Raw genomic sequence first — 13148 nt, 5'->3', positions numbered from 1 at the left:
AGTGAAAATCTATGCCTGTTAACTTTGTTCTTCTTTGGTGGTAATGTGATACACCACCTGGAAAACTGTGTCCCAAAACTGGGATGTTATTCCCCATATGGGTTACCAGCTTCAAGGTGGAATGCCAAACTACCCAGATCAGTTCCCATGGAGGAAATGGCAGCTTTAGAGGGCAGACTTTTCTCCCCCCTCCAACTTTACTGTCTCCAGGTAATGCCCCAAGTTTCCAGGAATTTCCCAGGCCAGAGTTGAGCAAGTTGAGCAAGACAATTTTTGTTGTCACTGACAGTCCTTTGAGTGATTCAGTTGTGACCAACTTTTAAAAGTTGTTTGGCTTTATCAGGATTTTGTTATTTATATTTTTCAGGAGCTATTTATTAATGCTTGTCCCTTTTTGGGGTGTTTGTTACTTTTAACATGTCTGATATGGCTGTATATATTTTTAGCATTTTATGCTGGTTTTATTGGTTGACAGCTATTTCTACTTTTATCATGTTATCCTTTATTGTTCCACTGACATAACGTTTTACACTTTCATAATTGTTTTTACTTTGGTAATGGATTAATTTTTGAGAGAAGTGGTTAAGAAATAATCTAAACAAGTAAAGTATGTTCATATATTCTTACGGTAGACAATAGCATAATATTGACTGCTATAGTTTTAAATCCTCAGTTTTTCAAGATAGATACAGGATTTAGTACTGGACTTGGCTACTAGGAAAATTCTCTTATTTTGCTTCTGGGGCTAATTGCAGCCAGGAAGAACCATTTAATTGAGAATGGGGGAAATGTTAACCACAATCTAAGCAGTCGTTCAAGGCACAATCCAGAAGACTTTAGAAGTACATCCTCCCTGAACTAGATGAGAGGAGCTGCCATCTGACAAGATGTTGATCTCCCATGATTAAAAATTTATTGAAATTAGATGGGATTTCTTAGGGATGTATATAGAGGAAAGACATAATCCTGTTGTCTTTCAAACCCTTCCTCATTGGGGAGAAAATTGGCATATAAATGAAGTACATTTTTAAAAGAAGAATAAACATGCCATTAAGACACTTTCTTAAAGTTTAGTTTTCAATCATTGAGGACTAGACATTCGTTTTATTTTAAAATCAATTTTAAGATTTCAATTTCAGCTTTAGACGCTTGCTGCAACGGGTTATAATGCGTTGGCAACATGCAGAAAAGCTATTTGTAATATGCACATTTGTGTTTTTCTCCAGGAGGCAGAATGCTACGACTGATGCAGGTGAATGTAGAAGATGCAGGACGGTACACCTGTGTGGTAACTAATGTTGCAGGAGAAGAGAGGAAAAACTTTGACCTTTCAGTTTTAGGTGATTATGTAAGAATTTTTGAAAATACCAGATTTTCCCTCTTAAAATTTTCCCTGTGTTGAAAATTCAAACCCACTTCAAAACTGGTGAACCTAAGGAGAACCTCTGCATTGGGGGAAGGCGGACAAGTCACCAATATATGAATCAACAATGAATAAACTTCAGTTTTATGGTTACATGCCATGTAACCATAATGATGACCAGCTTGGGTGAATTTAGCTGGCAGCAGAGACCATCTTTAGGTATGCATGGATGTCTCCCTTAGCAGTGCCTTAGAACAGCAACTGTATTTTAATGAGGAAAATTGTAGTTTCATGTCCCTTCCTTCCATCCAATTTCTGAAGTTTTTAAAACTTTTAGTGCACAAGGTAGTTTGATGAAATCATCTAGTTGACATAAATATCAACATTCCATTGACAAAAGCATAATCCAGACTCCTGAGCAGACTGTAATGTTTAGTTATATTTTCATGCCTTTTAAAAAAACCAAGTGTGATTTCATTATGCCATGGGAATTGTATGGCAACAAACTGTGACTTTATTCCATCTCAGGAGTCAATACAATAGTGGGGATGAATGTACACACTTTGATCAACAACTCCTCTGCCATTCACTTTCAGTTTTCTGAAAAAGCTATTGTTTTCCCCAGTCTATAGAGCATGCACATAGTTTCAACATACATAGGTGACATTTCTCACCTGCATCCTCACAGATCAACCTTGTTGTAACCATCATGTTCTGATAATATGGCTTTCACTGATAGACTGGCATCTCGTTTCTAACGATGAGCCATTATAAAGAAAATGATGCAGCTATCTTAATGCTTCGGGTTTTTTTATGCTTATGTGTTTGCTTTGTTTGCTTTCACTATAAAAGTCCCCCCAGGAATTGTGGGAGAGAATAAACTGGAAGACATAAAAGTGAAGGAGAAGCAGAGCGTTATGCTAACATGTGAAGTGACAGGTAATATCCTTGGGTTAATTACTCAAGTTAATAATAAACTAATGTTTATCTTGTGTGGTCCTTAATTATGTTGTCCGGGGGTGAGGAATGTGGATTGACTTTGAATGTCTTGAGCCGTATTGCCATCCTTGCAGATGAGTTTTTCATATGTGAAAACACTGATTTGGTGGACACACAAGTGCTAGCTTGACTGATCTGAGCTTCCAAGACAAAGCAGCCACTGGGGGAAAATGATGTAGAGACATTGTTATTTTCCATGTTCCTTTCATGCCTGCTAGGAAACCTCTTTGCTTTGGATCTTGCACCTGGATGGCATAGCCCACTGAGATGCAGATCTGAGTTTTTCTAAGAGGACAGAGTAATAGGTCCACATTGTAAGTGCACTTTAATAAAGGTACAATGGGCACGTTATGACCTGTAGACCAGTGTTCCCCCAATTATGAGCCTAAGGGTATATAAATATTACTACTCTGCTGCCTAACATTCCAGCACTGGATCCAAAGTGTGAATAAAACAAAGATGATAGGATGATATATTTCCTTTACATCAGTCACATTGGTCCACTACACATTCATTTTTTAAACATTTTTATATTCTACTTTCCCCCCTCCCTTTTGTGTCCCACCATATCATTTACTGAACATCAATCAAACAGAAAACATGATTCTATTTCCCTTTATTCCTTTTATTCCAGTCTGATGTTGACTCTTTATTTTGGACTGTTTATATAATATATGAGATTTTTTGTGTACTGAAAATTATTATAATAAATTTTAAAAAGTTATATTTCTTATTGCAATTTTAAAAACTTCTATGAATAAATGTTAAAAGAAATCATCATACATTAAAGATGACAATGTTCACAAATAATATATTTTACCGAAAAAAGGGAGTCCTGTTCCAGAGATTACATGGTTAAAAGACGGGCAGCCTTTCTTAGAGGATGATGGCCATCACTTAATGTCCAATGGGCGTTTTCTTCAAATTAAAAGTGCACAAGTAGTTGACACAGGCAGATATACTTGTGTGGCATCCAATACAGCTGGAGACAAGAGCAAGACCTTCAGTCTTAATGTACTTGGTAAGATTTCTGAGCTAATACAGAATAATGCATATTCTTTCCTCCATTATTTTATTATAATATATCTATTGCACATTTCAGTAAAGAAAATATCTATCAAAGAAGTTCATAGGAATGAAAGTCTAATGACATAGTTTAGTACAAAATGTTCCTCTGTGATGGAATTCTCAGCTTTGCTAGATTCAGGCACGGTGAAGGCCTGTATGAAAGTTTCCTGTCTTCCCTCTGATGGCTACATCAATGACTTATGGACGCTGGATGGAGCTGCTATTTTGCCCAAAGGAGTGCTCAGCTGTTTTCTGCCATCTCTCTGGTGTTCCCATCACTGGCAGTTGGAAACTGGAGGAAGGGGGCTTTTAGCTGATCTGGATTTAGGCCCAGTCATGGAGTACCTGTCTGTAAACAAATGTGTCACTAATTGTTGTAGATTTTCCGGGCTGTGTCACTGTTTGCCAGGATTTTAAGAAGAATGTTGGGATTTTACTGAATGCAAGGAGGAGTCAAAGGGTGATTACTGCATGTATAGTTGAGCAAGGAACACTAGACAAGTTAGAAGCAGTTTATAGGTTTCTTCACAGTGGTTTCATCCTAATTAATAGCTGCACACAAATTGCAGCATACTCTGTAGGCTTCTGCAACTGTAGACTGGTTAAATAGGATCCCCAGTTTCATTAAGCACTGAGAGGATATGGGTTATGTTGAGCTAAAGGTGGCACAGTAACACTGTGATAGTTACCTTTCAGTTTAGCAGGGGCTAGGTGAAATTCAGGGTGAGAAGTGTGCTCCACATTTTGAATCTTGGGAGTGCTGCACTTGTCATTTATGTGCTTCAGAATGAGAGAGAGGAAGGTGCACAAATATACCCAATAAGAACTGCAGTATTTTCTATTAATAAAAAAAAGGCTTTTGATGTGCTTGAATGGCAGTATTTCTTCTCTCCCATATAAATGTATTTAATCTAGGACTTTAAAAATGGTTTAAGTTAATTAATCAATAAAAATGCAAGTGCCACGTATGTACTACTGTGTATGAACCATTTCCATGTTAACTGTTTTCACGACATAAACATATAGCATGAAAAGGTCCTAACGGAAATCAGAGCCAATACTCTCTTCTGTTCAGTACTACATGATCACAGAAGACCATAGAGGATAACTGATATGCTTGCTAAGAGCTGTACAGTTGCCATAAGTAATCTCTGTTAGCATATCAAACTGAGTTACCATGTCTTTTGCTATGCACATTGGGGAAAATCTAAATTGCTTTTTCTTTGTGATTGCTCCTTTTTTATCTTTCTCAGTATCCCCTACCATCATGGGTACAGACAATAATGGAGGCACAGAAGAGATCACAGTTATCTTGAATAACCCCACATCCCTAGTTTGTGAGGCTTATTCATATCCCCCAGCTACAATCACTTGGTTGAAAGATGGAATTCCCATAGAATCTAATAGAAATATCAGAATTTTGCCAGGTAATTATCTATATTCTTATATTAACTAATTGCATTATAATTCTATCACCTGACATTCATGAAAACTTGTTTTATCATATCCCTTGGGTAAGTCTGACTGAAGTGTTATGAAAAAAATAATAGAATATGTTGCCACCTTCATACATATGAATCTTTATACAGCTATATGTATGCAAGGCTAAAGCTTTGGGCACATGAAGTATAATGTCACTCATCCAAATAAATTTAGGGACTCTCAAGATGGCTGTTTTGTTTGAAATTTGGTCCAACTTTTCACTGAATTGGTAAGTCAGTGTTTGGCTTGTGCAAGTGGTGGCTTAGATGACTACATGCTCTAAAACTCTTCTCCCTGATTTTATATATATATAGTGGACGGACTTTACTGTGTGAAGAAGCATCCAGTTCTTTAAGGCCAACCTGTATTCTGAAATGGAATAACTGAGGCAAAATTTGAATACATACCAGTTCTGTGCCTATATTGTTCTTTAGGCATGGGTGATGTCCCGTAAAATTAGAGTTTTGGACAGTAGTAGTGTTCACCTTGTAGGTTATTATCTTGATATTGATGATGGTGCAATCTAAAATTAGATACGGTTAAGTAGTCTTATGAAAGCAAGATTTAAAAACACAGGAAATTTCTGCAAACTGTATTCTAGAGCCTCACAGCCAGAAACATAGCTTCTAAATTTAGTTTGTGACAGGGAAGTTGGACATTTTTGCCTTAGTCTGTGATGTGAGAATAGTTCAGGGATGCAGAGAGGTACCTTTTCCAAAATATCAGATAATTCTACTTTCAGGTATACCCTTATTTAGTTTTGAATTAAATTTGTGTGATCTGTGGGGCTATGTGAATTGTGTATTTTTGACTCCCTGATTGTGGTGAGGGTGATGATCTGTAACTGTCAACACATAAAAGGTATTGCTGAACCATGTGGTTTCAGGGGATGTGCAAAAGTTTTGTTGCATGCGATAATGGCTCTTTGTTGCTACAGGAAGGGAACCCAGAAGCAAAGATTTTCTTTGACTGCCATCTCACCAGTTGTCTTTGGTGCTGTAGTATATTTAACAAGAGAGTTAATCCAGCCCTGAAGCTTAATGAAAGTAAGGGGGGGGGGGGTCATGACTTCTTTTTCTAGCTGACCTGAGCAGATCCACCAAAAACTTTATCCACCCTCCAAATACAATGTGTGTTGAAATAGTTATGATTTGCTTCTTTCAGTGAGGTTCGTAGATACACTACATATGTCATTCCCTACTTCAGAGGAAACTGTACAAATGTTACCTTGAAAAAATATTTTGCAGGTGGTCGAACTCTACAGATTTTGAATGCACAAGAGGATAATACTGGTAGATATACATGCATAGCTACAAATGAAGCAGGGGAAACTTTAAAACACTATGAAGTGAAAGTGTATAGTAAGTACGCTATTGCTAATTTTTATTATAATCCTGTAAAAGATTGATCTGTCCTTTTTCTTCATAATATTATCTCACATGCTCTTGCAATCTCTTTTTATTGTATCAATTCACTAGCGCAGGGGTGGCCAAACTGTGGCTCAGGAGCCACATGTGGCTCTTTCATACATATTGTGTGGCTCTCGAAGCCCCCACCACCCCATCAGCTGTCCTAGAGAAGGCATTTGTCTCTTTGCCAAGCCAGCTGTCACCTTGGAGAATGTATGTCAAGTTAAAGTTACTTTCTTTCCACCTCCCTCCCCCATCTCTTTGACTGCTTGCCTGCCTTCCTGTCTTGAGGCTTTCAAAACATCTGGTGGTCATGGTCTTGCAGCTCTCAAACATCTGATGTTCATTCTGTGTGGCTCTTACATTAAGCAAGTTTGGCCACCCCTGCACTAGCGTATTCATCTCTTAACTAAAGCGGTATGTGCCGTTTGGCATTAGTAGGCACACATACCCACATGCCAGTTTGGGCAGCATTTATATTTAGGTCAGATTAGACACAGCTGGGGGGTGGGATACATGGAATGACTTCCTGACCAATGTTCCCTCTAAGCTGCAGAGGTTTGTGAGCAAAAAATCTGCTTTGTGAGCTACTGGCGTTAAAGTTGTGAGCTACTGACATTAAAGTTGTAAGCTGCTGCATAAATTTTTGACCTCTGGGGTCATCCTTCCTGAGCTAAGAGAAAAATGTGTGAGCTGGAGGCTAAAAAATATGTGAGCCTGCTCACACTAATTTAGCTTAGAGGAAACACTGCTTCTGACCTCTGTTATGATGTTCTTCTTTTAAAAAGCATCACTGTGGAAGTGATGTATTTGGTGGGAGAAACTGTGAAGGGTCAGCCTAGTTCCTTCTTTTCCATCTGTGTACCCACGCAAAATCCTTCTTCATCAGCATTTGGATTTACAGTGCAAATGATCTTTGTCCCAGTGGGTAGAAAAGCAGCTTTTAGCAGAACATGTTTTCAAGTGGAAAAAACCCAGCCCAAGAAAAAGGTTATACTATTTCCTGCACTGTTTGTTGGCTCTGCCCGTCAACCTATGAGGTCTGTCATTAAAAAAAAGTTAGGAACATGCTACGTGTGTGGTGTAACATCAAACTTGGCCTTTAGTTTACTCAGAGGTAGATTCCGTGTATTCCCTAGTCGGCACTCACATTGTGACACTCTTGGTCTGCTGAATTATGTCACTGTTTCTAGGTAAGCCTTGAAACATGATGGGCATATTGGCAGCTTCTGAATTCATGGGGTCACTTTATCCTCCCAATATTAGTCTGGGACCAAAACAATCTGGTCTTTTCACAGATAGTCAAGCAGTGTTATGCAATCAGATATCATCCATCAGTCAGGGGTTCACAGGTATAGAAGCATGGATTGTACTGGGTAATCAGCTGTGGAAGATGACAAAATGAAAATGCTTTACTGAAAAGCCAAGCAGGAACTCATTTGCATCTTAGGCCACACCCCGTGATGCCACCACTGTTTCTACAAAAAAGCCCACCAGGAATTCATTTGCATATTAGGCCACACCTCCTGATGCCAAGCCAATTGGAACTGCATTCCTGTGCGTTCCTGCTCAGAAAAAGCCCTGGCTTTCCCTCAGAATTCTTTCAAGGAGGTATATAATAGGGCCTTTTGCTTTTCAAGAACCCATGTTGGATAGGAAAGCATTTAAAATGAAAGACTGGCATTTTGCAGACTGTAGCCGCATTTGAGGTTTTCATGGGTGTTGTGGCACTTCCAAAGATCACACTATTTGTGTGATCCATTCACCTTACTTTTTTTTTTTCATTTTCTCTATCATGGTTCCATTTGTTCACAGTAACATCGTGGATTGATTTTCTGCTTTTTGGGGGGGTGGGGAGGGGTTATGCCTGTGCTGAAGCATTGCAGGGCTTCAGCAGCCTGAAGGGGGTTGTGCATTCCCCATTAAAGTACATTCCCTGCCCTTCACACTACAACTGAGGCCAGCCCTATGGCCAGGATTTAAAGAATTGGGGAGGGGTGTCTTTCATTTTTTCAGGGGGCATTTAGTGGCCCCAACCCCATGTCCTTCCCTCCCACTGCCACTGCTTGAGGAGGAAGGCTACTGGCTTGCTGCCCCACAACCTTCCCCCCAAGCTCCCCCACAGCCTTCCCTTCCCATTCCCACTCCTCTCCCAGCTGCTTTCCTGGCCCCTGCCCTGCCTCCACAAATTGCTGGCTGCTGCCAGCTGCCCCACAGCCTCCCCGCCACCTTCCCTTCCCTGCTCGCTGCTCTCGCTGCTGCTGCCACCTTTATAGAAGGCCCCCAGATGATGAGTTAGGAAAAAGGACCTTCAATCTTATTTTAAAAGTGGCCAATCAAGCTCTGAATTCACAAAGCGTTGTGCAAACTCCAACCGAAGTGCAGTTCCTTCAACACATTTTGGGACTCCCAGGATCCAATGTTAAAATTGAATCAATATGTTGTCTAAGGATTCAGAAGCTTTGCTTACCCAGATGGGTGTTCAATATAAAAAATGGGGGATTACTTTTGCATTAAAAGCTCTAATAGCCATCAATATATATTGACCTTCTGTAGAGTAAAAGAACCTGATACTGCATTGAAGTTCGGTCTGGCTGTTTCTCTGGTCAATTTAAGGTGTGATTTCCAGGATAAATTTTGACTAAAGGTCACTTCTAAGTGTTTAAATTGGACTGTTTGTTCAATTTTACCACCCTTAATGTTCTATGTTTTCTAGGTATAGCCTAGCTCTTTGGAGAAAACCATAATTTTCAATTTGTTATAATTTACTGAGAGCCCCTCTTGTTCATAGTACATTGAAACATTGGCCGTTTTCCCACTTACCTTACCCTGGAGCGACGTCCCTCTTCACCGCGCTGCGTCTGCGCGGATTTCGCGCAAACTGCTGCGCAGCACCAGGAAGAGCCGCGTAGTCCCGGGGCTTTTGGGTCGCAAATGTAAACTGCTTTTTGGCGGTTTACATTTGCAACGCAAAAGCCCCGGGACTACGCGGCTCTTCCTGGTGCTGCGCAGCAGTTTGCGCGAAATCCGTGCAGACGCAGCGCGGTGAAGAGGGACGTTGCTCCGGGGTAAGGTAAGTGGGAAAACGGCCATTGCTTTCTGGAGGCCAATTTCAAATCTTAATAATAAGACTGTATCACCTGCATATTGTTGCACAGGTAGTTCTCAACCAGCTAACATAGATGCATGATGGGCATATTTTTAAAAAATATATATAAGGCCCCATATCATTTGCATAGAGATTAAACAATGTGGGGGCTAATAAACAACCTTGTTTTATTCCTTTCACAAGTTGCATATAGTTGGTAAGCTGACCTTCTGGGCCATAGAATATTCATGTAGAGGGCTCAATATGATTTAAAAATAAACCATAAAAGCCTTTTGTCTATTGTAGAATTATTTAATTTGGTCTACAGATGAGTTCTAGGAATAGAACTGAAGGCAGCTCTGAGATCCATGAACTCAGCATAAAGATTACCCACCTGTCTTGGATGAATATCTCTCAGCTAAATGATAGAAAATCTAGTTACTTTGACTACCCTATGATCCTGATTTATTAAGGTGTTTGTGTATCCAAGTGGTACATTTAAAGATAAAATTACTTTACACTGAAATAGAAATGTACCCTACCATGTAGTTCCTCCAAGAGAACAAGATTGCCTATTTGTGGAAGAGGAGGCAGTGATATTTGCCAGTTCACCCTACTGCTGCAGACTTCAGTATTGCCCCCTGTACTGTTCCTGAGGGTCTGATGAGTCCCAAGAACAAAACAGGGACAGAGGGAGGACTCAGTGGCATATAATGTTAGGAAATTAGTGAGATCTGCTTCACAGAGTAAGTGGATGGCTGGGTATGTCATGAATTCTGCCAGTTAATTTTCTCCTCTTGTTTAGACTGTGAATCACCTGTTGATTCCAACTAGAATCTGGACTCTAACTTTAATGCATACCTAAGAAATCACACATTGGCTGTGTTCACACACACTAAATAATGCACTTTCAATCCACTTTTAAACTGGATTTTATTGTGTGAACTAGCAAAATACAGTTTGTGCACTGAAAATGGGTTGAAAGTGCATTATTTAGTGTGTGTGATCACAGTCATAAAGTTCTTCACATTAAGTAACTTCACCGGGTGCAGTGTCCTCTGTCCGGACCCACACAATCCACATTACTCAATGCCTGTTTGTACTAGCCACACCGATTTCTCTGTTAGGTCTGTGGAATGTCCATACACAAAGCATGTTATGAAGTCAAGTATGTTCCTGACCCTGTTTCTAATTACCAGTTGCTGAGATGGGCTTTTGTGCAGAGCAGTAACCTGGCTCTGGTTTGTTTTCCCATGTATGTATTCTCTTGGCTAATGCAGTGGATGTTGACTAAGTGAGAAAGAGATGTTTCAGTTCTTGGGCCCTTTTTTCTGTGCAGTCCCACCAATCATCAATAGAGGAGACTTATCAGGACTGGGCCCATCTCCTAAAGAAGTGAAGATCAGAGTGAACAACAGTTTTACACTGGAGTGTGAAGCTCATGCAATTCCTGCAGCTGGCATCAGATGGTACAAGGATGGACAGGCCAGTCACATATTTCATTCATTTCAATAAGCAGTTTTAAAGAAACCAGTTTGTCCACTATATATAAGCACATGCTTTCACTCCCTTCTGTCTTACAAACACAGACTTAGATCATGTGCAGTGCAAGTCAAGCTGAGTTGCATAAACAGTGATTTCCCCCTTCCTTTCCAGCTGTGATCCTTTGTATCCTCCCCCCGCAAACTGTACCCCTGTAGGCCCCCAAGAATGAGTATTGCCGGGGAGGGGGGGGGCTGCAGTGTGTGGGAGAGGAAGGAGGGATAACTGAAAATCACCTTCCCACTCTTCCCCAGGCAGAAGTGCTTGCTGTCAGTGGAAAGGTCATGTCGGATCTTAGCCACAGAAAGTTCAGTCTCCTTCCTGTGAAACTGGGATAATATCACCAGAACTATTCAGTAGTAAAGGAGGGTACCCATTACAGTTTGTTTATTTGATTTACTTCATTTATACCTCACTTTTCTCCCTGATGGGAACCCAAAGTGACTTCTATATTCTTTCCTTCATCCTCATAACAACCCTGTGGTCTGTGTTTCCATGGCAGAGAGGGGATTCAAACCTGGGTCTCCCAGATCCTGTTGTTCTTTTTGCCATCAAGTCACAAGTGACTTATGACAACCCTGTAGGTTTTACAAGGCAAGAGACGTTCAGAAGTGGTTTGCCGTTGCCTGCCTCTGCTTCACAACCCCAATATTGCTTGGTGGTCTCCCATCAAAATACTAGCCAGAGCCAACCCTGCTTAGCTTCCGAGATATAGCAAGATCAGGCTAGATTGGGTCTTCCAGATCCCAGCCCAGCCCTAATCACTGCACCATGCTGGCTACCAATGTTTTGTAATTGTGTAATGTTCCCCCTTGCTCTTCCTTGTCAGCGCTCTGGCTTAATGCGTTCTGCGGCTGTTGTTGCGCTGGTTTACATTGGCATGTGGACTATTACTCTTGGCTGATAGAGTTATGTAGGTTCTGACATAAGTGCAAATCCCATCAACAGAGAACTGGATGCTCTAAGTTTTTTTCTTCTTCCAGAATTTGGCAAGAGTTAAGATTCCTAGTATTAAGAAGCACATTAATGGAAATTTCTTGTTTCTTTTGGCAAAGGAGAGGAGAGCATTAATATAGCTGTATTGCTTTCTTATGTTCTCTTTTTTTAATGATTTGCAAGCAAACTACCATGAAGAATACCCTCAATGTTTGGAGAGAAATGGAGAGAAAATGGACTGTAAAATTCTTGGCTTATTCCATGCTCCTAGAAGATAAATGTAGCCACTGGTCATGGATGCTGCTTGCTTTTTCTTTTGCACCCTGACAAAAATGGTGAATAAAGGAAGGTGTTTCATGCATCTGCATGGCTGTATTTTAACAAATGGATCACCAGTTATGTAGGCTTGTTGCATGTGATACTTTTTTTTGAATATTTTATGCAATGCTTATGTATTGTTTTTATTTCATTACATTACAGCCTATTACATCAAATGATCATATAATGATCCAAGCCAGTGGGCGCATCTTGCAAATAAAGGCAGCACAGATATCAGACACTGGCCGTTACAGTTGTGTGGCTTCAAATATCGCTGGAGAAGATGAGCTGGAATTTGATGTCAACATCCAAGGTACAGTTGCATGTGTGCCTCTGTGCATATCTTTTGGGCCTGATTGATAAGGGAAACCAAAAGACAGGATCTTTTGTGCTCCCAACATAAGTTAAGTGGTAATCTCTTGTCTTTTAGGAAAAGATGATGTATGTACTGGGAAGAATGGGAGGAATTAGAAAGGAAGGGCTGCCCGTAAAAAGAAAAGTGGACCAATCACGTTATGCGAACAAATCTTAGCTTTTTCATATGGATCTCTTGCCTCTCCTCAGACCTCCAAATTGCTGGGGGCTGAGGGCTGTGTATGCTCATGTTGTCTTGGAACATTGGCAGTAGAAAGCCACTTGAGCATATCTGTGTGGTTCAATGCAATCTAAGAAGAATTCAGTTGTGTGAGCCAATTGGTTGGGAAAATAACATTTAAAATGAGCGTGGTACTGATTATTAGCCTATGATAATGCTCATAATCATTGGCTTGCTGGCTTCAAAGATTCAATCCAGTGTTCCGCATATACCACAGAAGCATTTGCATTAGACTGTAGATGAACCAGAACCTATGTTAACACAATTATTCATGTCAAAGTTTTGATGGTTCATGTACATGTCCAAATTTTGATGGTTCCCTGAACTGTTTGAAAGGAAAGCATTGCC

At 40.2% G+C, this 13148-nt stretch overlaps 1 protein-coding gene across 1 annotated transcript in view; it reads left to right on the top strand.

The window, feature by feature from the left end:
• Positions 1–13148, top strand: part of HMCN1 (hemicentin 1) — a 286027-nt gene that overhangs the window by 187929 nt on the left and 84950 nt on the right. Inside the window, exons 47-53 of the mRNA XM_060233046.1 lie at positions 1227–1340; positions 2216–2302; positions 3192–3383; positions 4684–4857; positions 6160–6273; positions 10749–10894; positions 12368–12518. Coding sequence (XP_060089029.1) covers positions 1227–1340; positions 2216–2302; positions 3192–3383; positions 4684–4857; positions 6160–6273; positions 10749–10894; positions 12368–12518 — 978 coding nt within the window. The remainder of the gene's footprint in view (positions 1–1226; positions 1341–2215; positions 2303–3191; positions 3384–4683; positions 4858–6159; positions 6274–10748; positions 10895–12367; positions 12519–13148) is intronic.

Source organism: Heteronotia binoei, chromosome 2, assembly GCF_032191835.1.
Source record: "Heteronotia binoei isolate CCM8104 ecotype False Entrance Well chromosome 2, APGP_CSIRO_Hbin_v1, whole genome shotgun sequence".
Lineage (NCBI taxonomy): Eukaryota > Metazoa > Chordata > Lepidosauria > Squamata > Gekkonidae > Heteronotia > Heteronotia binoei.
The sequence above is the reverse complement of the archived record's forward strand: the minus strand, read 5'-3'. Positions and strand labels throughout refer to the sequence as shown.